The sequence below is a fragment of the Pezoporus occidentalis genome, unplaced genomic scaffold (assembly GCF_034315485.1).
Source record: "Pezoporus occidentalis ecotype Australia unplaced genomic scaffold, CSIRO_AGI_Poc_V1 ctg338, whole genome shotgun sequence".
Taxonomy (NCBI): Eukaryota; Metazoa; Chordata; class Aves; order Psittaciformes; family Psittacidae; genus Pezoporus; species Pezoporus occidentalis.
This window is the reverse complement of record NW_026915355.1, coordinates 2,508-29,518: the sequence shown is the minus strand read 5'-3', so window position 1 is coordinate 29,518 and position 27,011 is coordinate 2,508. Positions and strand designations below refer to the sequence as shown.

Genomic DNA, 27,011 nt, shown 5'->3' with positions numbered 1-27,011 from the left:
AGAGGAAGAGACAGGGACTATAAGGGGATGGGTTCCTTGGAGGAAGTCTGTTTAATCTTGTCCTCAGGTGGTCACTTTAGCTGGGTTTCAAAGGCATGAAATGAAGACTTGATACCACGTTAGTCTAATGTAATTTTTGAAGTAACAATCTGGGGGATTGTCACTGTTAGGTTTTCTTTTGGTGTAGGATTCAGTTGTTCCATTAGTGTCATAATCCTTCTGCTAATGTACTCAGAGTGAGCCTGAAGTGGGTGCTGCCCTTGTGGCTGAACCTCAAGAGATAAAAAAGGAAGAAAAGGAAGAGCAAGAGGAAGAGGAGGATGATGAAGGAAAGGTAAGTGGTTGAAGTTGCTGACACCCTTAGCCATGTTCTCCTAGTGTTCCCTAAAAGAAGCACACAGGAATTACCAACAGCATCGTGTTCCTTATAATGACCACCTGCAGATGGGCAGCAGTGGAATGCTACATCCTTGAAGAGCTTTAAATGTTTCATAGGAAGAGGTTTGGCTGTTCCTTGAGCTGAGAGTCAGGTCACAGTTTTAAAGCTGAGCTTCCAAACTGTTGAAGAGATTTGGCTCCCTGCTGATCCCAGGCTGCTTTGGGTTAAGGTGTGGTTATCTGAGAAGGGAGCAAATTAACTGGGACCCAACACAGAATGATGGTTGGGGTTTAAGGAATGGGAGCTCTGTTTTGGCAGCTACTGGGCTGCAGAGAGTCTGGAGTTGAAAGGTTGCTAGGAGGGGTCATGATGTAATGGCTAGAATTACGGGGTTTCTTCAAGGGTTTCTTGTTTTTCTTGATAGAAATCCTCCAAACATAAGAAGAAAAAGCACAAGAAAGAGAAAGAAGAGAAATCAAAGGATAAAAAGAAATCCAAAAAGAAGAGTCATCACAGCGAGGAGGAGACAACCGAGTCGGTGCAGAACGGAACACTAGATGATGAACCACTACCAGTGAGTTCCTGTGCCACTGGCAGCCCTTGCCTTGGGGAAAAGGCAGGAGCTAAACTGCTTTGGGAAGAAGAATAATGTCTGCTCTTTTCAGTACAAATAGTTACATTACAACTGTTCTTTCTTTCTTGTTTTTCAGCCTATGTCCAGTTACCGCCTTCTTGCAGAAAATCCATACATTAAAATGGTGAGTGTTTTGGTGGTCGTTTCCAGATGTCTTCTCTTTTTGTGCTCTCTAAGAAAAGAGAGGATACCCTGGGGATAGTATAGGGCTTTATGTAGACAACATTTAACTGAAGAACTGTTAAAATCCCAGGGGGCAGAAATACAACAGAGCTCTAGTTCTCTTCCTTAAGTGGGATCCCACTTAAATTTTTAGGTTGTTATTTTCTCACTACTTAGCAGCACTGTGGAGCTGATCACCAGTGTGCTTTCCAGTACCCTCTAGCTGTACCAGATGACCTTTATGAGGCTTGTTTTCTTTGGTGCTGTGCTCTGCTGCTTGAAGTTGCTGAATCTTTCCTGTGGCTTTTTTTCTTTCATTTGCAGACTTACGATATTCAAGGAAACCTCCAGAATGATAGTCAAGTTACTGTCTCTGTTATCTTTGAGAACAAAAGCACTAGCTTCCTTAAGAGCATGGAACTAAATGTCCTGGACTCTCTGAACACGAAAATGCTCCGACCAGAAGGCTCATCCGTACACGATGGGATACCTGTACCCTTCCAGCTACCCCCTGGTACGCAGCTTTGCACAGGGTTCTTGGAGTGTGTCTAGTCCTGCACTGCCCTCCTGTGGAAAGAATTATTCCTGCTACTTGCTGTTTTCCAGAAAGGCTCTGCCTGAGTGTTCCTGGGCTTTCCCACAGTTCACTGGACAGGATAAGCCTCCTTACAGTACGGCTGTAAATGCAGGTGGTTCTGTATGGCAAGCGCCAAGCCTAATGTAGGGCTGGGACTCAAAATGTCTTGAGTTATTTTTCAGGTGTCTGCAGGCTGGCATGCGTTTTGAACATGCCACCATCCCCAGGAATCTGAAATTCAGGAGTTTGCTATGAGATTTAAAAGGAAACAAAGTTCATAGGTTCATGAGCCATTAGAATCTGCTCTGGATTTATTCTCAAGCTATCGTTTTAATGGCAGAGGCCATATGCAGTGAAAGTTAGTGATAATTTTGTATTTATTTGGATGGGGAGCTGAGCCCCTAGGAAATATTAGATGCAGATGAAGGATAATGGCTTCACACGTAGTACAGTCAAACCACTGAACTGCTTTTACCTTCACTTCCTCTGAATTCTGACCCAGCTCACAGAGGTCATCTGGGATTAAGTGGCTTCAGGGAGTATTTTGATCCCCCACAAAAAGCAATTGGGTATTCCTTTTTTATTCTGTAGAAGGCAGATTTTGACACAGACTATGTATAATAATAGAAAAACAGTGAAACATTGGAATTCAGTTTGGTTCTGACAAATACTTAGGAAGCTGTGTGTCTTTCCAGTTACACAGACAGTTGAAATCTATTGCCACTGTGACATACTTTGTCCTGACATTCACTCAGTAACCTCCACCAAATGCCAGCTATCGCTGCTGCTTTCCAACACCCAAGAGCTAAGTGCTGAAACACAGTAAAGTCACAACAGGATTTGTGCATCTAACTCTTCCAGCTCCATGGAAAACTTTAAACTTTGGCTCAAAAATAGTCAGCGCATAAAGCTTAGCTGCTACTGATGGGTTTATTCTAACCATTACTTAGAGATGGAAACCATTTTCTGACCTGACTTCTCCCTCTCCTCTCTTCATGCTAGGAATCTCTAATGAAGCCCAGTTTGTGTTTACACTTCAGAGTATTGTTATGGCTCAGAAGTTAAAAGGAACACTGTCCTTTATAGTCAAAGTAAGTGCAGCTTTAAACTCTGTGCTTCTGCTTCCTTTGGAACTGCATAAGGGAGCTTGACTTGGGTGGAAAGCACTGCTTTAGAGCTTTTTTTTGTAGGCATCATTTCATCCCTGCTGCACCAGCCCATTCTGTGATGTGAGAAGTATTTTTACATGACATCTTGTGCAAAGAGTGTCCTGAATACTGCGTAAGCATGCCCTAAATTGTCATTGCTGGCAGTGTGTGAGCAATGCAGCCTGAAACATATGCCACGTTGTCAGCTAGAAAATCACCGCAGTGGTGCATCTGCCGGGGAGAGGAGGTCAACCAGCTAGGGAGAGGTACAACCCAGGCTGTTTCTTCTGATCTCAGGTGTCCAAAGATCAGCTGGACACTACTTCCTGGTAGAAGCCTGGAAAAACAGTAAGAATTAGGTATAGTTAATAAGGATGGAAACCCAGCCCAAGAGTGAGGTTAGCTGAAGGCAGTGTTTAATGAGTATCAACTTGTACAAGACTATATGGGTTGCTGATCTTATTTCACTACAATTTATTAATGAAGGAGCTGCATGAACAGCTTGAAGTGAATGGAGACAGTTGTGGCTACTTCTGGGTCAGCCATGTTCTTTATTTTAAGGGTTTCTTTAAAATAGTATTTGAGTCCTATTTTCAGTACCTGAAAACCTGGGAGAGTTTAACTTCTTATTTTGCTTGGGAAACAATGAACTGTAAAGCCACATCTCCAAGTGTTAGTTTAAACTCGGTCTGCTCAATATATTTCAGCAGAGTGCTATCAGAAATGCAGCACACTCCCTCCAGTTGTGTCCATTACCTGCTGTAGGGGTATGTATCGACCCAGCTACCCACATCTTTCCTCTGAATGGCCCAGTCTTGTAGCGTGATGCTTGTTCTCAGACTGATCCTTCAGGCCCAGCCAGGGTACATCAAAGGGAATTGAGCCCTAAAGTCTTCCTCAGTGCCTGTTTGGTAGGTGGGGGTGGTGCCTCCTCGTGCTGCCTCAGGGCTCCCATTCATCTCCTTTCCTTTGACCTGTTGCAGAATGATGAAGGTTCAACCCATGAAAAACTAGATTTCAAATTGCACTTCAGTTGCGCTTCATACTTGATCACGACGCCTTGCTATAGGTAAGTGCCACTTAGGGAGCACAGCACTGGTGCTTTTGCCACCCATGTGAAGCTGAGCTTTGGCTGCAGGGCATCTCTGTAAGATACACAGCATGCTTTTGACTTCGGCTGCTTGTGATTGCTTTGGTTACAGTTTGGTTATCTTATATAATGTTTGACTTCATGAACTTATTCATTCTGAAGAAGGAGCTGTGGGCCCTGTAGGCTGCCAGAGGTCCTGTGGAAGTAGCTCTAGTTGAGGTCACTCCAATCTGGAGTATGGTTCCCACATTTGCTTTAAACCCATTTTTGTAGAGCTTGGAAGTACTTAGACTTCTGCATCCTGCAATGTCTCAAGGTCTGCATGGGGTTAATGTGGCAGATTTCACTTGAATTTCTAGTTGAAGTGTTTCCTTTCCTTCCTGTTTTGCAGTGATGCTTTTGCCAAGCTCCTAGAGTCTGGAGATCTGCACATGAGCTCTATTAAAGTAGATGGAATTAGCATTTCTTTCCAACATCTACTGGCAAAGATCTGTTTTCATCACCATTTTTCAGGTGGGTCTTCCTTGATGCAAACCTGCAAAATCCTACATTCTAAGGTTCCCGCTTTGCTTGGCCAGTGCAACGCTCTGTGGCCTCAACAGTGACAGAAGGAGGTGGTGGCCAGATTAAATAAATTCGGGAGAGGAGATTTTTCCAGGTCTGTAACAGATCAAAACATGGCAGTGCTCTTCAGAGCGAGCACTCCTTCTGTCCCTGTGGCTTTCCTCCAGCCCAGCAAGGCACGTGCCAGGTACCACGGGAGCAGCTTGCTTATAGTCAGGGCTGTAACTGTTCTCTGAAGGCTCTGTTTGATCTCCAGTGCTTCAGCCTGCCTCCTCCCCAGTGCTTTCTTTCAGTAAAGGAGAGCTCAAGCTATTCCATTTTGGACTTAATAATTAAAACATAAGTACTGGATGAAGCAAAACAAATGGCTGTTTCATCATGCTCTGCTTGAACTCTTTGGATGTTGCCTCACTGAAAGTGTTTCTGGGGAAGAGATCTACGTTTTGATCAGCAATTTTGCCACAAAACGGTTGCAGCTTACTTAAAAGACAAATGACTTAACCTCGTGATTGTGAAATACCCCAGAGAGGAGCCAGGAGGAGCCAGGCACATACATCATCTTAACCCTGACTTCCTCCTCCCCTCCCTCAGTAGAAACTCCTGTTCCTTGAGGCCAGGGAAGGCAATAGTTCCTCTTCATGGGAAGCAAACCCTCTATTAAAAGTTATGCCACTAAATGAAAATTCCTTTTCTCTTTATAGTTGTGGAACGCGTTGATTCGTGTGCATCCATGTACAGTCGTTCTATCCAAGGCCATCACGTCTGCCTTCTGGTAAAAAAGGTGAGAGCATTGTAACACTGAGGCAAGACTGAAGAGAAGCTGCAGTCTTCCTTGGCTTAGAGAGGGGGAAATCCTCCTGTCTGAATCCCCTGGGGACACCATGGGCAGATGAATTCATCTGGCTCATGGGGCAGTTTGCACTGAGCTGCTACCACACTCATAGCTCCCAGTGGGCTCTCTGTTGCTCAGCACAGTGGGCAGTAGCAGTGTTGGTGGCTTCCTCGAGCTGTCCCCAGGGTGTCCTCTCAGCTGAGCCTGCTCTCATCCTGTGCAGGCTTCACTGGTTGATCCTAATCCCTGAGCTTGGCTGCAAATAAAATTGTCCCCTCTTAGAAGAGGAACTGACTGATTTCTCTTTTCTTTTTTCTTTCCAAGGGAGAGAACTCTGTATCCATAGATGGGAAATGTAATGATTCCACCCTGCTTAGCAACTTGTTGGATGAAATGAAAGAGACATTGTCCAAGTGCTGAATACTCCTTACAGAATACTCCGACTGCAAGAAACACACCTAACGTGTAAAGACGAGCAGACCCAAGTGTTAAGTTTCTCCCTCGTACGCATGTACTATCCTGGGGCACGTGCTTTTCAGTTAACTCCACCATTGTTTGCAGTTTAGACATTTTAAGGCTGTATGTTACCTTTTTATTTCAAAACTTTTTACAAACTGTGGTGTTAACCCTTTCTAGCCCAAAGAGACCCTGGTGACATGACTGGAGGAGGGAGGGAAGGGCGCTATTTATTCAGCAGCTCATGATGATCCATCCCATAAACTTTGCTGTCTGCGTGGGACAGTGGAATAAGCAGAATTTCATCAACAGTAGCACAGTGTTGCTTGTGCTTATTGCCAGGGGAGGTTAACTTGATACTTAGCCATGGAATGTGTCTTCAGGGCTGCTGTAGTTGATGTATATTTCTAGCAGAGGCTGGTGCTGGACCTGAAGGCCTCTTTTGTTTTTTTTATATATATATGATTTATTATTATTATTATTACTATTATTATCTCAAGATCTGTTGTGATCAGCATATAAACATCCTCCATCTCCTTGAGCTAATCCAAATGAGCCCTGTGAGAACTGGGATGTTTGACTTTCTGTTTATAGTAGTTGCCTTGAGCCTTAACCTTCTTTTAGTGACAGCTGAAAGAGTAGAGAGTGACTGCATGGACAGGCTGGAAGTGTCACTGTTTGGTCCTCTGCTCCCATTGCCCACCCCTGCAAATGGAGTCTCTCATGCCTCTGCCCTTTGAGCAGTCTCTGATGATGTGTTTCATGAGTCCACTTCGATTTCACATTCCTAGGGCGTAGCACGAAACTGGAAATCCAAGGGGGTCTGTTCCTGCTTTTCTATCATTTCGCTCACCAGCTGAGGTTGACCACTGCCAGGTTGGAGAAACGTGCCCACGTGTGTAATCCTTTGTGCTCTGAACAGTTTGGAGGTACAAGCCCTGCTCTCCCTCTCATCCCTGCAGCATTCCACAGCCCTGCCCTTGCAGTGCCTGTGGATTGAGCAGCACAAGTGTACCTGGATCCCTGCTGGGGGCAGGAGGAGGTGTTGGTGAGGAGCTGCAGGCCTGCTCTGTAGCAGGTTCCTTCAGAGGGAAGAAACGGAGGGTCCACAAAGTGAAGCCTATTCTGCACTCTTGGAATCTTGTGGAATCACTGACCAGAAGGGGATGTTGCTGTGTCCTTTACAGTGATACTGAAGTGGTGTCCTTCTCCAAAATACCTTGCTTTGTATTTTATCCTCCTCACTTCCACTTGTTTTACTTTTGCTGCTCCACACCCAGCAAACTGAGAACACACTTGAACGGTTTTGCTTTGAGCCCCAGGGCAGAGAGCTGTGGGTTGCTGTCACCAGGAGGGTCCCCAACGAGGGTTGTGTTGGTCTGTGCCTCTCCAGCACCACCACCGCGACCTAAACCCCATGCAGGCCACAGGATGAAGTGTTGATCATATCCTCTGGGTGAATGTCCTGTACTTGTGCTCTTCACCCTCTTCCCACATGAGGGTGTTCAAAGGCTCTGGTTTTATTTCTAGGACCAGCTTCGTGTTCTGACCGTGCTGCAGGAGCTTGTTTTCCCTGCTGGCAAGGTGGTTTAGTGTGGGTCAACCTCCCCTAGTGAGCCCGTTGGTGTATTAGAAACTGAACATATTACAATTGTCTTCAAGGATAATGTTCCTCAATTAGTGTTTGGGGTTTTTTTTTTTAATTCATGGATGAAAACTGTCACTTTAGCATGTAGAGTCTTCTCTTACAGAATCCTGTGCAGTGATTCTAGACTTTTGAAACTGTATGATGTGTTACATTCACAAATTGATTTGCTCTCAACATTCCCTTAAAAACAACAAAAAGAAAACGAAACCAACATACCACAAGCTGCTGTAATGATTTTGTGTCGAGATGATCCAATAAACTTTCAAAACAAAGTTCAATTTTTGGCTAACCAGTCATTCTTTACAAAACCCTCACAGTTTGCATAGACCCAAAGCCACGACATGAATTTATCCCAGCTCTGAATGCTCCTGTCTGTGGGGGGACAGAGGAATCTTGCTCCAGTAGCTTAGGAGGAGGTAAGGACCCCACTCTGTGTCCCAAACATATTATCATGTTTGGGATGATATGTTTGGGATGTCCTTCTGGATGTGAAGCTGTTCAAGTCCAGAGGAGGCCATGGAGATGCTGCAAGGGCTGGAGCAGCTCTGCTCTGGAGCCAGGCTGAGAGAGCTGGGCTGGGTCAGCCTCGAGAAAAGAAAACTCTTCAAGGGGAGGCCTTAGAGCAGCTCCAGCGATAATAAAGTAGGATAAAAGGAAATGTATTCTATTTCTTCTAATCTTTTTTTCTTAGAGTAGAATAAAAGAAAATAGAGTAACAAAAATAGATAAAAAGTTAATAAAGGAAAATAATAAAATAAATGGCAATAAACGAGCTTTATAAAAGAAAATGCAGTGCAATGAAGGGGAATGCGGTCAAACACCAACACGCAGCTCACCCCCACCGCGCCCCGCTTCCTGCCCCGCCTCCCCGTTCCCCGCGGGAGGAGCCGGTGGCGCGGCCCCTTTAAGAGGAAGTAGTGCCGGCCGCCGCGCGGAGAGGGGCCTGGCGCAGGACCGCCGAGTGGTGCGCGGGGGCCGGGGGCGGGTGCTGCGGCCGCACGAGGGGAGACGCTTCCGCGCCGGCACCGCTGAGCTGCGAGCGGGCAGGTACCGGGGAACGGGGGGGGACGGGAGCAGGGCCCGGGGCGGCGGCGGCGGCGGGGCAGGTCCGGCTCGGGGGTCCCACGCGGGGCGCGCTGCCCGGCGCTGTCCGTGCTCCCGGGCCCTTGCGGCCTCCTCAGGCCGGGCCGTGAGGGGAGCCTGTTGATCCGGGGCTTTCGCTCTGGTTCCCCGCACTTCCTTGGCGAAGGCGGCGGCTCCCGCGGCCCCTGCGGCGGCCGGGGGGAGGTTGTGCTGCGTTCCGTGTCCTGGAGCTGGAACGTCTCCGGGGGGGGGCTCGTGTTTCTTTCCCCCCGCCCTTCTCTGGCCGCGCTGATAAATGCTTCTGTTGGGGGGAAAGGCGAGGTCCTGAAGTTCAGACTTCTTCATCTCTTCAGTGCCTGGGGGGAATGCGGAATTCGCCGCCGCCTTCCTCCTCGTGGTGAGGGGAGCTCGTGATGGTTCAGGGCAAATCCTGCTCCGCTTCTGCCTCGTGTGGTGAGCACAGGGATGCGGGGGGGAGGACGGGCGCTGGTGAGGCTGCTCCTTGAATCCGGTGTTCGGTTCTGGCCCCTCACTACAAGAGAGACATTGAGGTGCTGGAGTGGGGCCAGAGAAGGGCAGCGGAGCTGGAGCAGGGCCTGGAGCCCAAGTGTGATGGGGAGCGGCTGAGGGACCGGGGGGGTTCAGATGGAGAAGAGAAGGCTCAGGGGGGACCTGATGGCTCCCTCCAAGTGCCTGAGAGGAGGCTGGAGCCAGGAGGGGCTGGGCTCTGCTCCCAAGGAACAAGGGATGGGACAAGAGGAACCGGCCTCAAGCTGCACCAGGGCAGGTTTAGATGGAGCTGAGGAACAATTCCTGCCCCAGAGGGTGCTCAGGCATTGGAACAGGCTGCCCAGGGCAGGGCTGCAGTCACCGTCCCTGCAAGTGTTCACACAGCGTGGAGACGAGGCCTCAGTGCCATGGGTCAGGGGTGGCCTTGGCAGGGCTGGGAACGGTTGGACTGGATGAGCTTAAAGGGCTTTTCCATGATTCTCTGAAAGGAAAGGGCAGGAAGTCCTCCAGAGAGAGGGGTGTGAAGTCGTCCAGCACACGGTGCAGATGTTTGGAAACAGCATCTCTGTTGTTGGCTCTGGTGTTAGTGAAAGGCAAGATCCTCTTCTCCTGGAGCTTGGAGGTGGGGAGCGGCCACACTTTCCCAGCTTCCATCCTTTTCCGGTCTGGAAGTCCTCCCCAAGTTGCAGGGCAGGGGGGATTTCTGCTGGGAGATGCGGAATTTCCCAAGCCACCTGTTTATCACAGTCCCCAGGGGCTTCATCCTTGCACTCTGCTTCCTTTCCAGGCTCTAGGCTCCCATCCAGCTCTCTGTTTATCTACTGTCCCTTCTTGGACTGTGTATTCCCTACTGCAGATTCACTTTCTGCCTCAGTCACGTACTTGTGAACTTGGGCAGGAGCCTCATAGAATGCCCAGAAAGGGAGGAGAGGCGTGCTGGGAGCTCATGCAGCTTGGTGCTGGGATAGCTCTTGGTTTACACTGAGGAGCTGTCCCTGGAGCAGGGAGCTCCCTGTGCCTGCCTCACCTTTCCAGGTCTGGGATGCTCTTTCAGACCCATTACTTGGGGTTGTGCCATCATCACAAGTGAGCACGGGCTCTCCTGCAACACTGAGGCTTGGGGAGCTTGAAGCCACCTGAGCATCTCGAGCAGAGTCCTCGTGGCTTCAGCTCTGCTCTAGTGTGGGAGCTGTTTGCCAGGTGCTTCTTTGCCCACACTTGGCTCTGTCGTGGTTCTTTGGTTGTCGGGGTGTGAAGTACCCCCTGAACCGAAACAGAGCAGTGTAGCCTGTGTGCTGAGGTGGGACTGTGCTCATGTGTGCCGTGTCCTGTACCTCGTGCTGCTGGGCCAGGGATCTCTATGGACACAGTGTCCATAAGGACACACAAAGGAGAAGTGTTTCCCTTCTCAACACCCAAAGTGTGTGGGGTCTGAGGAAGATTACAGACCCACACCAGACCTGTGCACAGCAGTCGAGCCTGGGGAAAGAGCTGCCTTCATCTCCTGAGTTTTAATTTCTTACAAGACAAGAAAGTGTTTTGTGAGCCATAAATGCTGCTGTAAGGGGATCTGTAGCTGGCTTTGCTGGAGCTTTAGCAGCTTATCTTCAGAAAGAAGTAATATCCACCTAATGCTTTCAATAAAGAGTGTACCTGAGGCCGTGTCTTTAGCCTCCCTTTTCCAGATGCCCCTGGGAGGCAGGGTTACCGGTGACTGCTGTGTTAGTGCTGCTTGTGCTTCCCTCTGGAGCTGGGCTTGTGCTGAGAACTGGGTGAATTGTTGCTCTGAGTACGTGAAGCAGAGAGGAGGAACAGAGGCAGCGAAGGCCTGAAAACAAACCACTTGTGCAAGTGTGCAAAGCCTGTGCAAGAAAATGCATCACACTGCAGCAGCTTGGAATGCTCCAGGAGAGCCTGGGCGAAGGCTCCAGAGCTTGGCTTTGTTGGGGTTGAGTCAATTGAAACCACAAGAGAGGAGACTGAGATGAGCTCTTAGGCAGAAGCTGTTCGCTGGGAAGGTGTTGACACAGGGTGCCCAGAGAAGCTGTGGCTGCCCCATCCCTGGCAGTGTTCAAGGCCAGGTTGGACACAGGGGCTTGGAGCAAGTGGAAGGGGTCCCTGCCCATGGCAGGGGTTGGGACTGGATGAGTTTTAAGGTCCCTTCCAACCTGAAGCATTCCATGAATTCGGGAAGAGGCAAAAGTGATGCTGCTGGGTGCCGTATGTCCTGGGAACCGTCTGCCTTTGGGTGAATCATGGCCCTTGCACTGGCTCCGAGGGAGCCTGTGGAGCAGAAAATGAGGTAGAGCCATCCATAATGTCCCACTTGGAAGCAGGAGCCGAGTCGAGCCCATGGCTGCACTGAAAGGCAAGGTAATGTTTATTTCATCTTAACTGCAGGCTTCTCTCGGAGCTGCTGTCTGGGCCTTTGGGGGGGTTAGCTGCTTCTTTCTTCTCTTGCTGTGTGGCAGGAGGTCTTATGATGTGGTTAGTCTTGAGGTGCTATTTAGCTCCACATCAGTGGGCTTATTCCTTGCCTGGAGACATGTAATGTGTCAGGTTACTGACATATCTCCTTGTGAAGGGGAAGAGCAAGCCTCACGGGCATCTGCTTTCAGCAAGAAACAATACTGCTTTTCTTCTGAAAGCATAGCATCAACATGGGGAGAAGAGGAACTGGTGTGGGATTAGCCCTGCTGAAGGAAGGGCTGGCCAGCTCGTGCTCCAGCTCAGTCCCTGCCTGAAGGAGCTCATAGGCCCAGCACCTCCTGTGACCCGTAGCTGTGCTCTGGAAATAGTGCCTCTGCTGCAGGCAGGATTCATCCTCAAAACCCGTGGTACCTTTAACTTGGGCGGGGGCACATCCCAAAGTTAGAGCAGATGAAGCTGGTGGTGGCTCAAAAACTTCCCTGCCCAGTGAGGATAATAACATGGAGCCTTCAAAAGTGGGATGAAATGACATGGTCTCGTGTGAGGTGTCCCTGCCCGTGGCAGGGGGGTGGAATTGGGTGATCTTAAGGTCCTTTCTAACCCACAGCAGTCTGGGATTCTGTGAAACACAGCACTTACAGCTTGGCTTCCCAAATATCACAGATCCCAGGCTGGAGGACGGAGAAGGGTCTCCCTGAAGGAGCAGGCTTCAAAACCCAGCCCCTGAGACCTCAGAAAGGCAGAGCTGCTCTCAGCGTGCCACCGCTGCGGTGCTTCATCCTGGGCATGCTTCTCTGTGCAGCTTAACCTGGAGCCTGGCCCTGCTTGTCGCTGCAGGCAGCTCTGCCTCCTCATGCAGCCACCCCGGTGAGCCCCATCTGCCAACAGAGCTGCAGCTCTGACACTGCAGTGGCTGCAGATGTCATCTCAGAGGCAAGACACTGGCTGTAAGGCCTTGAGCTGCCCTGCCACCCTGCAGGCATTTCTAGGCCTTTTAGACTATAAGGCCTTTTAGTGGAGGCTTTTAAACTGCAGCTTCTGCTCTCTGAGCATCCCCTTTGGGGAAGAGAAAGCAGGAGGGGTGATGACCTCTTCCAAAAGGTACTTTCTTGTGCACCATTTCCACCCTCTGTGCCTGTGAGGGGATGCCTGAAAGGCCAGGGGGGGACAAGCCATGCTGGAAATATGCTCTTGTGTGTAGTGTTTGAAGATTGAGCCCCCCCATCCCCTGCCAGAAAGGGTTACCCAGCCCCATCAGTGCTCACTCCCCTCAGTACCCCCATAATGTCCCTCCTGTCATCTTCCATGGTCTGGATCTAGATCCTGAGCTCAGAGAGGAGCACTGAACTGCCTGCTCCTAGTCCTGCTTGTGGGGTGGAGAGGTGCCTCTTGCTGCATCAGCTGCCTGATGGGCTCTGCCAGAGCTGCTGCACTGGGGTCTTCTCCTAACCCAGAATAGCTTCATTTAACAGGGCTTTTCCCTTTATTATATAAACTAACCTGACTTTAAAACTGATCTGAATGCCTTTTAGGGGAAAATCAGGATACCAGTTAAAGCCCAGTATAGCTATTTTTTGGTCTTTTATTGTGCTGCTGCCTTTTCTTGTGCATATGGAGATGCAGATGGGCTCTGGTTTGCATGGCTTAAAGGCACGTGAAGTGACTGTCCTGCTCCTAAGGAAGTGATACGGTATCTATACAGTTTCTTACTCGGGAATTTCCAACTTGTGCAACTCATTTAAATTGCAGGGGGTAGGGGGTTGCTGGTGACCACAGGACTTTCTTAGAACTGACAGTTGTGATGCAATATAAAGGGCTCTTTGTTTGCCTAAACCTTGGGAATTCAGCGTTTGAAAGGCGTGTTTCTGAGGGGCTCCATGAAGTTTGTTGCAGAGGCTGCTGCTAAAGCAGCTTCCAAAAGAAAAACGTGGATATTGTCCTGCCGAGCAGCAGAATGAACCGGGCCAGCCTGGGGCTGTAGGTGCAGCAGGGACGGATCCGCTCCCTGCTCCAACTTCCGAGCAGCCAGGAGCAATGGAGAAGGAAACGAAAAGGCGATGCTGGGGGTGCCAGCAGGCAGCTTCTGGCCCTCCTTGTGCAGCAGCGGGGAGCGATCTTGCAGGAGAAGAGGCAGAAACACCACGACAGAGCCTGTGGAGGGGAATGATCAGCGTTTGGGAAAACACTGGCAGCTCCCTGGGCCGGACTCGGTGCCAGACAGGAAGCCGGTGACGTGGAAGTGTCTCGCCGGGATCATGAATGGCCAGGCGTGCGCGCTCAGCCTCCGCTCCGTGCCCTGCCCCGGCTGAGGTAAGCGCAGGCACAGACCTTTGTGCCTCCTATCATGAGACAAGCCCAAAGAGCAGCCAAAGGCCTCGTCCCGTGGAGGTGAGCTGCCTTGGGTGTTGCCAGACTGGCTCCAAAGGCGCAGAACCTGCCTGCCGTTTGTGCCGCTCCAGCCCTGCTCGCTGTCGTTGCTCTGAGCCTTGCTGTCCGTGTTAAAATCTCTCCTTTGATCGTAGAAAACCAGGATCAGCTCGTCAGAAACAGCACAGAGCGGCTGTGGGAAGGTATTTGTGAAAGGATGGTGGGGAATTATGGAAAAAGGTGTCCATCTTTGCTGGGTTTTTTCTGTTTCGAAGCCACTTTTTGGGTGTGCTCTGTACGTTTGTTTCTCTTGTGAAGCCCTCGATGCAGCTGATAGATTGTGGCCGCTTTATCAAACCAGCATGGGTGGGTTTGTGTCCTGTATTGGAAGCGATGGTGTTAGCAGTGAAAACCGTGCTGGGAGGGAGGTGGAGGCTCGTTGCTCCCTTCTCCCTTCAGTGGGGACGGGGTGGCTGCACGAGCTCATCACCGCGGGCTGCAGTTAGAAGCAGGACGTTGAGGCTGGGCTCGGTGCGAGTGCCCAGCAGCAGCCCCATGTTGGTGTCATCTCCCCGGGCAGCAGCATGGCTTCCCTATAAAGGAAACCAGAGACACCGTTTCCCCGGAGAGCTCACTGGGGTTTGCTCAAGGGCTTTCTGAGCAGCACCGTGGCAGGATGTGAGCCCAGCGCTGGGGTCACTGGGAGGGAAGTGGCTTATGTCTGACCCCTCCCCAGCCTGCAGGAGCCTTCGGATTGCAGCTGCCTGCGGAACGAGACTTGGTTTTTTTTCCCCTCTGTTGAAAAAGGAAGCTCTTTGCCTCCGTGCCTACGAGCACACGTTGCAGAGACGGGCTGAGCAACAGCAAGAGCCATCTGCCGGGGCTTGAAGCGCAGGTCGGAGCTTGCTGACGTGCTGGTTTTGGTGCCTGGCTGATGTTCAACCCCTGCACGGTGTTAGTGGTGAGGGGTGTTGTTCAGGCAGGCTCTGACGGAGCAGTCATGGGACTCCTGGAAGAGGGTTTTGAGCCGTCCCGCTGCTGCGGGGGGGTTAGGATCCGGTGGGAATGCTGCTCGCTCCTGGAAAGCCTCGGGATGGCTGCAGCGTGTTGCAAGGGAAGAGGCAGTTCCAAATGGTTTAGAAGAGGTGACTGTCTTTTCATGTTTTTATACCCTCTCTCTGCATGTAAAAGTAACCAAGAGACAGGGAACCGACCGCTCCGGCTTCCTCTACCCAGAGCTTGGTTTAGCGTGAGCCTAGCTTGGATCTGCCATTCCCAGCTAGGGAAGAGGAGCAGCAGGGTGATTCCCATAGCCCTGCCCTGGCTTGCCATCAGCAGAAACCAGCGTTGGGACTGGAGCTGGGACTGCCCGGAGTTAGGAGAGAAAGTGAGCTTTTGGGGGAGGGAAGAGGGGACTCAGCCTGCGCTGGCAAGTTTCCTCCTTAACCAGCATAATTCCGAGCCGTTCCTTGGTGTACTTGGGAAAGGGGGCTTGTTTGTGTTCTGGACAGCCGCAGTGTGGGGCTGTCTGTGGTGGTTGTGAGCTCGGAGGGGTGGCCAGGGTGCTCCTGGAGCACCGGTGACATGTGCTGTAATCTTGGCTGGCGGGAGGGGAGGAGTAACCAGAATGTGCTGCAGGTCAGTTTGGGAGGGGATTCTTCTGTTTTATCTCATCTTTGAAGCCTGCAAATACCACTCAGATGCCTTGCGTGTCCCATTTCCTAATTGTTCCTAACCTCTCCTTTCTCTTCTGTGCAAAGGCAGCATCCCAGTGCTGCCCAAGCTGTGAGTCCTGCCTGTGGAAGTAGGTGTTGTACGTGTGATATCATCTTCAAGCAATGTCAGGGATGCGTTTGGTCTCTGCGTCTTCTTTCTTTCTTTTTTTTTTTCCTTTCTTTTTTCCTAGAGCTAAGTGTTTCTTTTAGCTCAGTTGCAGTCAAAAACCATAATTAAATAGGTTGCATCTGCTTGAAGTCTCAGCTACTCATTTTGCTAATGCCTTCAGACAGATGCTGAGTCGTCTGAGAGACAATTGCTGCTGCGTCGAGCTCCCTGCTTCTCATGGGTGATGTCTCTGTAGAAAGAGGAAGTTGTCTGTAGGATGAATACAGCCTCGGCACCAAATAAACCCTACTCAAAGTCCCTCCACCCTGCTCAAATGGCAGTTTCTTCTGGACTATGGTCAGTGGTTGCTTCTTGATGTGCAGTCACTGGCCAGCACCGATGTGAGTGCGGTCACAGTGATCAGACAGGAAATAGGTAGGAACAGTCGTACCATGCCAGGGATGCTGTTGGAGCTCTGCGTAGGGCGATGCTCCTGCTCCTTGATGGCTTCTTTGTTTGAAAGGACATTTCTCCATCTCCAGCATAAGGAAACCATCGCGTGTGAGTGTTCTCTGGGACTGATTTCCTGCTGGAACCAGCTGCAGACTCAGCACCTGCTCTCCACATTGCCGGTGACTCGAGGCTGATCCACCCTTTGCTCCGGACGTGGCACCGTGGCCGGGTGGGTGCAGTCCCCGGGTGCTGCAGGATGTGGTGAGGCTGTGACACAGCTCCGGGTAACCAGAGCTCTTGTCTGTGCTCAGATGTCGCTCTGTGCAGTTCACGACTTCCTCTAACCATGTCTGTGGTGTGACCAAGCACCTCCTAAAGACACGTTATGGGGGGATATCCTATTTTTCCAGTCACTGGTGGTGTCCCTCAGGGCTCGGTGTTAGGGCCATTGTTGTTTGATATCTTCGTTAATGATCTGGATGAGGGGATCAAGGGCACCCTCAGTAAATTTGCAGGCCACACCAAGTTGGGTGGGAGTGATGATCTGCTGGAGGATAGAAAGGCTCTGCAGGGGGATCTGGACAGGCTGGATCCATGGGCTGTGGCCAGTGGGATGAGGTTCAGCAAGGCAAGGCGCTGGGTCCTGCATTTGGGCCACATCAACCCCCTGCAAGGTTCCAGGCTTGGGGAAGAGCGGCTGGAAGGTTTTTCATGGGAAAAGGAGCTGGGGGTGCTGGTTGATGGAGCTGAACATGAGCAGCTTGTGCCCAGGCAGCCAGGAAGCCCCCAGCATCCTGGCCTGGATCAGCACCAGCGCAGCAGCAGGGCCAGGGCAGGGATCGTGCCCCTGCACTGGGCACTGGTGAGGCTGCACCTTGAATCCTGTGTTCGGTTCTGGGGCCCTCACTGCAAGAGAGACATTGAGGTGCTGGAGTGGGGCAGAGAAGGGCAGCGGAGCTGGTGCAGGGCCTGGAGCACAAGTGTGATGGGGAACTGCTGAGGGACCTGGGGGGGTCAGATGGAGAAGAGAAGGCTCAGGGGGGACCTGATGGCTCCCTCCAAGTGCCTGACAGGAGGATGGAGCCAGGAGGGGCTGGGCTCTGCTCCCAAGGAACAAGGGATGGGACAAGAGGAACCGGCCTCAAGCTGCACCAGGGCAGGTTTAGATGGAGCTGAGGAACAATTCCTGCCCCAGAGGGTGCTCAGGCATTGGAACAGGCTGCCCAGGGCAGGGCTGCAGTCACCGTCCCTGCAAGTGTTCACACAGCGTGGAGACGAGGCCTCAGTGCCATGGGTTAGGGGTGGCCTTTGCAGTGCTGGGCACGGTTGGATTTGATGCTCTTAAAGGCCTTTTCCAACCTGTCTGACTCTGTGGGTCTGTGATTTTCTTTCTTTCTTTGACTCCCCCACAGCAGCTGAGGGGGTCGCAGCAGTTCTGGACACAGCGAAGCCACGTGTGCTGTGGATTTACCTTCCTGCCCAGGGTGGCTCTCACTGGGCCACATTCAAATGCCTTTTCAGTTTCTCCCAACGCATGTTGTGGCCCATGTTGCAACAGGAGGTTGGATCGCTCCGCTTCTCCACAGAAGAGGTGACTGAGCCCGTTCCCACGGGAAAAGCAGCGCTTGGGAATGTTGAGTCTGGTCCTAACGGGACAAACTGAAGTGGTTTGGGTTTTCCACCTTGCTCTGAGAAAACAGGAGGCCTTGGTTTAAGTCTTTGTAATCTTTCTCCGGAGAAGAGATGCTGATTAGCACTGCACAGCATCTGTTAGGGATGGGCTGAACTGTGGCAGCCGTAGTGTTGACCTTGAATTTGGAATTCTCTTGGCAGCATATGAGGAAACTATTTACATATTCAAGCAAACTGTGGCTTCATAGAAATCAGGGGAGATTTCTGCTTGGTGAAAGGGATTCGTTTGCTTGCTTTCTTCTAAAACTCATGGAAATTCTTACTTGCCAGATTCCATAAGGCATCAGCTTTATTTAATTTCTGTTACTTTACTTATTCCTCTGCCCAGCACATGTAAAATAATATTCTTGGTGCGCATAGTTTTCTGCCTTAAGCTTCCATCAAAGACCAGCTTGACACAAATTATACAAGGGGATGGATGTGGGAACAAAGGAGGTATAATTAGCTACAGATAAACAGAGCTGTGTTTCTCGTCAGCATCCTTTTAGATCTCAACTTGTGTCTCACCCTCTCAGAGCTAATTCTTTTCCACAGACTGAAAGAGGAAGGCGAGCTTTCAACCAGCCTTCACCTTGCCGTGAGCTCAGCTGAAATGAAAAGTGGTTATGGTCTGCCTGCACCGGGAGAAGAGGCTGTGGCTGCTCTTAGAGCTCGTGGTGTTTCAGGATATTCTCTTTCCGGGTGTCTGAGCTCCGACTTCTTCTTCCTCTTCTTCTCTTTCTTGTTCCCCTCCACCCTTTCATGCCCTGTCTTTAGCACCACAACAGCGCACACATCTCCTGCTCAAGCAGTGGCTTTGTTGGAGTGTGTCTGTCAACAGATCTGAGCTCCAGTTGGCTTGCCATAACCTTACCTTTTAGGTGGGCTTGTTTCCAAAGTGGGGGAGCAGAGGTGAAAAATCTGATCCAGGAAAACCCAGCTTGTTTCACCCTTCTGAACTCTTTGGTGTATTGGAGCTGAGTAGGTGGTGGTGTTTCTCATTGCTTCTGATGGGTTTGGGTCTCAATGGGGTGAATTGCAGCCACAGCTCTTCCCTATGGGGCTGGTTTCCTCATCCCCACACCGAGTGTGTAGGGAGACCTTGCAGGGGTGACTCTTGGCACCTCTGATGGCCGAGCTGCCGCTCTGCTGCAAGCTATGCTCTACAGAGAAGGGGGAGGAAAGAAACCTGGCATTGGCTTCCCCCCCTTCTCAGCTGTGGGGCGAGGGCCCAGATGGCATCCCAGATCTCTGCCTGTGGGATTTACACAAGGTTTCCTGTTGAGAGAGCTGCTCCTAATCGCTGCCCTTCTGTGCTGCGTTGCAGATCAGGACCAGATGAACAGAGGAAGGTTTCTGTGAAGATCAGAAGCCCTGCCCCGGGAAGTGGCCCAGCAGCGCCTGTCATCGCTACGGACCTGGAAAAGAAAGAAGTAGAGGAGAAAAATGTCCCATGCTTTAAAGCAAGTGTTCAATAAAGACAAAACCTTCCGGCCCAAGCGCAAGTTTGAGCCGGGGACTCAGCGGTTTGAGCTGCACAAGAAGGCTCAGGCCTCCCTCAATGCTGGCCTGGACTTGAAAGTTGCCGTCCAGCTGCCACCAGGAGAGGAGCAGAACGACTGGGTGGCCGTGCACGTGGTGGACTTCTTCAACCGCATCAACCTGATCTACGGCACCATCAGTGACTATTGCACAGAGCAGTCCTGCCCTGTCATGTCGGGGGGACCCAAGTACGAGTACCGGTGGCAGGACGAGCACAAGTACCGGAAACCCACAGCCCTCTCTGCTCCCCAGTACATGAACCTCCTGATGGACTGGATTGAGGTACAGATCAACAACGAGGACATCTTTCCCACTAATGTCGGTGAGTTCAGTTCTAGCTGTGGCTGGGAGGTTGGTGCAGAGCCTTCTCCTTTGAGCCCTTGGGTCCCCTTTCTAGAATCATGGAATCACAGACTGGTTTGGTTTGGAAGGGACCTTCAAGCTCATGCAGCTGCAATCCCCTGCCACAGGCAAGGATACCTTCCACTAGACCAGGTTGCTCCAAGCCCCATCCAACTTGGCTCAGAGATCTATTCCAGGAGATGCTGTTGCACAGGCCAGCCTTGTAGCAGAGCTATTTCCTCTCGTGCTGCTCAGAGCCTGGCAGTGCAGTGAGCTCTTCTGAGCACCCAAAAAACTTCAGAGCTCTTCTGGAGTGCTAAAACACCCAGAGCTGTATCAGATCCCGTTTGGAGCCATGGATACCTCAAGTAAAGCCAAGCTGTGCCTAAGCAGTGAAAACAAGAGGCTGCTCTTAGAACAGTCTCTGCCATGACTCTTGAGCAGCTGACTCTTGAGCCGTGGTCTCCTGAAGGCCAGCTCTCTGAGAGCTGATTGCCAGGTTGGGCTCCAGGCGCGTGCTCTGCGTCGGCCGGGTGATGGTGGCCACGTTGCCATAATGAGGCTCTTTGTCATTCCAGGCTGGCTGTGGCTGACTCTGCCCTTTCAAGCTCAGTGCTTCCTGGCGTGTGCTCGGCTGTTGGTTGCAGCTGGAGGGGTGCTGACACGCGCATGGAGGGAGGGGCAGTGTTTCATCTATTGCCAGGGTGATGGAAAAGAGAATTTGGGCTAAGACACCTAAATCTGCGTACCCAAACGCAGCTTCGTGTGCTGGCTTTGGGACAAAGAGGGGTGGGGGGGGTTGTTTATTTTGTGTTGATGGGATAATTCAGTATCTAAGGCATTAAGTAAATATGATTCATCCCATTCAGAGCTCCCATCTTCTGGGATGCAAGAGACAAGATGCAGCAGAGCTCCCACCCTCCTGCCCCAGCATTTATCCCATGGTGGGATGCAGTTCGTCTCTGTGTGGGACACACCTGCCATACAAGTGTCCACAGGGCTATCCCATACATGCCAAAATGCTGCTCAAACCTGGTGGTGGGCAGGCAGAGGGGAGAGCAAGGCCACAGACTCCTTCAGACAGCTGAGACACTGAAATCCTCCCCCTGTTCCTCCTGTTGCCCGCACAACGGCTGCGTTGCCTTTAGCTAGGACTCTCCTGCGAGTCTCTCTGGGGACTACAAGCAGGGTGTTTGTTCTGCTCAGGGAGGCAAGACAGGTTTCCCACAGCAGGAGGCTTGTGGTTTGGAGGAGTTTTTAACTGTAATTGTTGTTGTCAGCTCACTTTTTACCAGATTCCTCACCCTCAGCACCAGCTGAAATGCTGCAGCTTTTGCAGAGCACTGAAGGGGTTTAAACTAATCCTTGTTCCTCCAGAAACAACCCGTGTGAACTTTAAACTGTGATGTATTGCCCTGGGATGGCTGGTGGGCCCTGGCTAAAGAAACCCCAAAGGACTGATCCCTTCAAAGGGACCTTAACATCTTTAATTTTTAACCAAAGAGCTAAAGACCCATCAAAATAAGAGAGAACTGTGAGGAGTTAACAGCCCTGACTCTTTCTTCTGGGGAGTTGTTTGGTCCTAGCTTGTGTTTTGTGTTCTCTAGATAAGCATGAGAAACAGGAGTAGAAGAAAACTCTATCGGACTGAAGTAGCTGCTGGGAATCTGGGAAGCTCCAAGGCCAGTTTCTTACAGCACTCAGTTGCTGAAATCTGTGCTTTGAAAAACCTGATCCAAGGCAAAAGGAGAGGGGAACTGGAAATTCATAGCATCCCAGCCTGGTTTGGGTTGGAAAGGACCTTAACATCACCCAGTTCCAACCCCCTGCCACGGGCAGGGACACCTTCCACTAGACCAGGTTACTCCAGCCTGGCCTTGAACGCTGCCAGGGATGGGGCAGCCGATTCCAGTGCCAGGGACAGAAGCCCTTTTGTCTCAGTCTCTCCGTTGTGTCAATTCATTTTAGCCCCAAGGAAGCAGTTCTAACCTGACTGACAGTTTCTCCTGGTGATGTCTTCCCTCCCAGGTACTCCCTTCCCCAAGAACTTCCTCCCAGTGGTGAAGAAAATTCTCTCCAGGCTCTTCCGGGTCTTTGTCCATGTCTACATCCACCATTTCGACAGGATCACCCAGATGGGGTCGGAAGCCCACGTGAACACCTGCTACAAGCACTTTTACTACTTTGTGAAAGAGTTCAATCTGATAGACACCAAGGAGCTGGAGCCACTGGTGAGTGTCTGGGTGGGCTCAGGGGACGCATTGGTCTGTCGGGCTCTGGGGCAGTGCAGAAGGGCTTGACTGGGGGTGGAGGAGTCACAGAGGCCTCCAGACCTTCAGAGGTCCCTTCCAGCCCGTGCTGTTCTATGATTTTATATGAGGAGTGATGGTTTTAAACTAAAAGAGGGACATTCAGGCTGGACGTGAGGAAGACATTCTTTACAGTGAGGGTGGTAAAACACTGGTGCAGGTTGCACAGAGAGGTGATGGATGCCCCATCCCTGGAGACATCCAGGCCAGGCTGGATGTGGTTCTGGGCAACCTGATCTAGGTGAAGATGTCCCTGCTCCTTGCAGGGTTGGTCTAGATGAGCTTTGAAGGTCCCTTCAGACCCAGACTAGTGTATGATTCTACCTTCTCAAAACCGGTTGCCCAAATTCAGGCCATCAGTTGGCCTTGCAGCTTGGCTGTCAGGAAACCAGGAGTGAGGAGGTGCAGACACAGCTCAGCAGGGTAGTTTGGGTATGGGATGGGAGAAGTTGACTTGTTCTCCAGCAACCTCCTTGCGTTTCTAGCAGCTGGCTTGCCTTGTTTGTGTGAGCCTGACACTGTTGGCCATCCAGGACGGGGATGTGCTTCCTTCCCTGTGCTTGCTTCCCAAAAGCAAGGGCAACGCCAGCACCTTCACAAGGAGTCTGGAGGATGGAGAACATGACCTGGTAGACCCAGGAGGTGGTGATGGTGTTCCCAAAGCTGTTAGCAACAGAGCAAACCTGCAGAGCCACTGGGCAGTGGAAGGGTGTCCTGTGGTGCTGTTAATGGGAGCGGTGGGGGGAACGCAGACCTGCCCAAACCGGAGCTCTTGGGAAGTGTCACAGTGTGGCTGACTAACCAAAGGTGAGGTTTTGTCCTCCACGCCCTCCCTGTCAGTCTGGACCTTCCTTCATGGGCCCTTGTCTTTTCTGTCCCTTTGACAGAAGGAAATGACCTCCCGGATGTGCCACTGAGCTCAGACCTTCCTGCTCCCACCGAGGACTCTGAGTCCCGCTCCTGCATGGGAGATGCGATTCAAGGGGAGAACAGAGACATTTTGTTAACAAATCTATATATTTTTAATGAGTTTCAATGTCAAACTGTGATACTGCAGGAATATTTTTTTAAAGATGCTCTAGATAAACTAGTTTTTTATAGTAATTTCTATTAAAAAAAAAGAAGAAAGTATTTGGGGCCGCTTCATGGGAATGCTCACTCTTGGAGGAGGGAAGAGCCACCCTGAGCTGCCTCCTCCTCATGCCCTCATGCAGCAGCAGCACCACGTGAGCCAAGCCAGATGCTTCAGATAGAGCCATGTCCTGTAGCTGGTGCTGCCGTGGAAGCGGTACTTCCCTCCAGACACCCAGTTCCCATGCATGAATGGTGTATGTGGGGTGGACGTGGATCCCCTGGGGTGCTGTTTGCTTCCAGCACCTCTTCCACTGGCTGCGAGTCCAGTTTTTGGACAGAGCTGCTTTTGTGCTCCCTCTCTGCCTGGCATCCTGTCCCCTCCTCGCTTTCCCTCAGTTGGATTTGGGTTTCTTCCATGGCAAGACCAGTGCTGCTGCTGCTCAGGTTGTGCTGCAGCTCTGCTGTTGTGTCTTATAGCAGCTCTGAGCTGAGCTTCTCCTCATGCCCAGCCCAGCCCAGGGATGCAGGCTGGCAGCCTCAGGCCAAGCAGACCTGTGCCTCATGGGGATGAGCAGAGGGAAGGCGCTGGGACAGGCATGGGGAGGTCTTCTTCTCAAAGACCTGCACTTACCATCTCCCTGCGGTACGCTGAGCCTGCCCAGAGGAACTGAGCTGCCTGCATGTGGGCCATTCTCTGCTTCCCATTAGGGTACGGAGCCTTGTCCCTCTTCCCGAGCAGCACGTCCCCACTGGGCTGCACGCATCCCCTAACCAAAGGGTCTGGTGTGCAGCCAGAGCCCGCAAGCCTTGCCTGCTGCTTGCACAAGCTGCTCTGCTGCGTGAGGGGAGCTTGGCAGTGCCCCCGAGGTAGGTAGGATTTTGGGGGAGTGGGGGCCAGGGTTTACAGGAAGAGAAAAGGTTTCTATGACCAGTGACCAAACTGCACCACTAACCGCTTCTTCCTTACAAGGTTTTCCTGTGTCCTGGAATCTCTGTACATACGTGACTATCATTAGGACACTCGTACAAATACCACTATAGTTCTCTGAAATGGAACCAATAAATTATGTTGTATTTACGTATCCCATTGCTGGATGTCTTGTGATTACTCGCTCGTCGGAGGCTTTCTCTCAGCAAAACAAACCCGATGTGTTTGGACTCCTCAGGAAGTACTGGGGAGCTGTTTCCTACAGTTCCTAAAGCTCCTGGCTCGGCTGCCCTAAGGTTTCATTCCTCCTGCTGTCACTTTGCCAGGTCTGGGCTGCTCTGGGCCCCACGCGTGTTCCCAGGGCTGTGGGGCAGAGCAGGCGGGTGCTGGAGCTCAGCCACCGGGCCAGGCTTGTCCTCACTTGTCTCTCTGCAGTGGTCCTGGACCCAATGGCTGAGCTCTTCTGTTCTCCCAGCAATAAAACCTGGCTGGCTGTGAGCCTGGGGGGTGAATTTGAACTCACCAGCATGTTCAGAAGAGCCCTGGGCAGAGCTCTCGTGGTCGAAGCTCTGCATTCAGGGTCTGCAGGTGATGCTCCTGCCCAGAAGAGGAGTTAAGGGGCTCCACAGCTGCTGCTCCTGCCTGTACCAGCCCTGGTACAGACCATGCAGGTCCTGCCTGCTCCCCTGCATGGCAGAGGTGCCGGGGCCCCTCTCCCTGTGCTTTGTGGGTGCAGCTCAGCTGGAGCTGCATCCCCCTGGCTGGGTGCTGCTGCAGGGTGCAGCGTGGCTGCCCGGTGCTGTGCTCAGAGCCCCCATCAGAGCTGGGCCCCACTGCTGCCCGTGCGAGTGCAGCATCCGCAGCCCCTGGTGTGCGAGGCCGGATCCTGAGCACAAGCTGGGGTGGGCACAAAGCTGCAGGGACCCAGTGCTGGGGCTGCGGAGGGGGGTGAGCAGTGCTGGCTCTGTGTGTGTGTGTGTCACTGCTCATCTGCTTCCCTTTCACACCACCTCAGTGAGCACCGTGTGCACCCGTCCCACTGCCACCCTCGGGGCTGGGGGGCTGCCTTCCTCTGCCCCCCCTTCCCCACTGGGAGAGGTCTGGCTGCTTTCACGTGAGACCGTCCCAACGAGGGCAGGAGGAACAATGGTGAGGAGCTCCCCATGTGTGGCCATGAGAGCTCGCAGCCCAAAACCCCCCATGTGCTGTGGGGCATCCCCAGAGCATGAGCAGCAGCTTGAGGGAGGGGATCCTGCACCTCTGCTCTCCTGAGACCCCACTTGCAGCACTGGGTGCAGTGCTGGAGACCTCAACACAAGGACCTGGAGCTGGTGGAGCAAGTCCAGAGGAGGCCATGAGGGTGCTCAGGAGCTGAAGAACCTCCTGCATGGAGCCAGGCTGAGAACACTGGGGCTGTTCAGCCTGGAGAAGAGAAGCTGCGTGGAGACCTCAGAGCAGCTTCCAGTGTCTGAAGGGGGCTACAAGGATGCTGGAGAGGGGCTCTGCATCAGGGACTGGAGCGATAGGACAAGGGGTGATGGGATCAAACTGAAACAGGGGAAGTTCAGCTTGGAGATAAGGCAAAAGCTCTTCCCTGTGAGGGTGCTGAGGCGCTGGCACAGGGTGCCCAGAGAAGCTGTGGCTGCCCCATCCCTGGCAGTGTTCAAGGGCAGGTTGGACACAGGGGCTTGGAGCAAGCTGCTCCAGTGGAAGGGGTCCCTGCCCGTGGCAGGGCTTGGAGCTGGAGGAGCTTTAAGGTCCCTTCACCCCAACCCATTCCGTGATCCTATATAGGTTCTATAAAGGCACCTTTAGGGGGGAAGAGCCGCTGGGGCTGGAGGTGCTGCTGCCGAGCAGGACGCAGCAGTGAGGACGTCGCCCAGGCGGCTTTGCAGAACCCTCCCTCCCCTCTCTGCTGGTGCCTCCCGCTCCCTGCTCTCACCTCCCTGCGGGGCCTTTGTGTTGACTCTCCCCGAGCTGCAGGCACCGGCTGAGCCGGTTCCGCTGCGGCCGGACCCGTCGCTCGCCGCATCCCTCGTGTGGCCGGGTGCTCCCTGGGCGCAGACCGAGGGCTCACCAAGGCGCTGAGAGCCCCATAGAGAACTCATTTGCCCATCTCCCGCAGTGCAGGGCCGGGCTGAGCGCGGTGCCCAGGGCTCCGCAGCCTCCCTCCCCTCTGCGGGGCTGACCCCATCCCAACAGCACAGATGGAATCAGCCCCGGAGCTGGAGCGGCCGCAGGAGCTCGGCCGCGGCGGGGGCTGCGGGGCCGTATGGTCATAGGGAAATGAATATCCCTGCTCTTTGGCTGGGAGCGGGCTCACGGCTGCTCCCGAGGATGGAGGGGCTCTGCCTGCGCTGGGTGTGGAGGAGCTTCAGGACCTCAGCTCCCGTTTGGGTTTGCTTTTACTTTCAGGATGTAAACCCTGTATTGAGGAGTCACAGAGGAACCAATCACGGAATCATGGAGCCCCAGTCCGGCCTGGGTTGAAGGGACCTTAAAGCTCCTCCAGCTCCAACCCCTGCCACGGGCAGGGACCCTTTCCACTGGAGCAGCTTGCTCCAAGCCCCCCATCACCGCATGTGCCCACCCGTCCCTGGTCTGTGGCCATGTCCCACCACTGCCCCCAGCACAAGCTCTGCCCTGGGGGGGTCCTTGATGGGGGAAGCCCCAAGATGTGGCTGCAAAGCCGGAGCTGGGAAACCCACACGGGTTTTCCCTCGGCCCCTTCCCTGCAGCAGACGGGGGTGAGGGATAGGAGCCACATCCCTGGGGATGCCCTGCAGTGGGGGGGGGCGGCAGCACTGGGGTTTTGGGGGGTGCTGCATCCCCAAGACCCTGCCCGCTGCAGGGTCAGAGCTGCCCCAGTGCTGTGGGGCTGCCCAAATCCCCCTGGGGCAAGGAGGGAGGTTGGGGAATCACCGCCACAGGAGCCAGCGCAGCCGGGTGCCCACAGGAGCCTTGGATGTGTGAGTGTGCCCCGTGTGC

The 27,011-nt window shown here is 52.5% G+C and overlaps 2 protein-coding genes across 9 annotated transcripts in view; both read left to right on the top strand.

The window, feature by feature from the left end:
• The window catches only part of AP3D1 (adaptor related protein complex 3 subunit delta 1), a 42,221-nt gene extending 34,453 nt beyond the window's left edge, over positions 1–7,768 (top strand). For 2 of the 4 annotated variants that reach the window (XM_062629441.1, XM_062629439.1), the window contains exons 24-32: positions 236–334; positions 804–953; positions 1,090–1,137; positions 1,500–1,689; positions 2,755–2,843; positions 3,884–3,969; positions 4,382–4,503; positions 5,256–5,335; positions 5,711–7,768. In XM_062629441.1, coding sequence (XP_062485425.1) covers positions 236–334; positions 804–953; positions 1,090–1,137; positions 1,500–1,689; positions 2,755–2,843; positions 3,884–3,969; positions 4,382–4,503; positions 5,256–5,335; positions 5,711–5,806 — 960 coding nt within the window. In that variant the 3' untranslated portion in view covers positions 5,807–7,768. Of the gene's footprint in view, positions 1–235; positions 335–803; positions 954–1,089; positions 1,138–1,499; positions 1,690–2,754; positions 2,844–2,942; positions 3,034–3,883; positions 3,970–4,381; positions 4,504–5,255; positions 5,336–5,710 lie in introns of those variants that run through there. The other 2 variants (XM_062629440.1, XM_062629442.1) reach the window with 2 other exon arrangements.
• Positions 7,769–8,381: 613 nt separating this feature from the next.
• On the top strand, positions 8,382–23,108 carry MOB3A (MOB kinase activator 3A). Of its 5 annotated transcripts, XM_062629457.1 has the most exons (5): positions 8,427–8,537; positions 16,247–16,386; positions 19,156–19,692; positions 21,741–21,943; positions 22,909–23,108. In XM_062629457.1, exons 3-5 carry the CDS (start codon positions 19,275–19,277, stop codon positions 22,936–22,938), a joined length of 651 nt encoding a protein of 216 aa, XP_062485441.1. In that variant the 5' UTR covers positions 8,427–8,537; positions 16,247–16,386; positions 19,156–19,274; the 3' UTR covers positions 22,939–23,108. The 5 variants fall into 5 exon arrangements, with proteins under 5 accessions (XP_062485436.1, XP_062485441.1, XP_062485440.1 ...); XM_062629452.1 differs by lacking the exon at positions 16,247–16,386 and having other exon boundaries at positions 8,382–8,537; XM_062629456.1 differs by lacking the exons at positions 8,427–8,537; positions 16,247–16,386 and adding an exon at positions 13,557–13,823.
• The last annotated feature ends 3,903 nt before the right edge of the window (positions 23,109–27,011 follow it).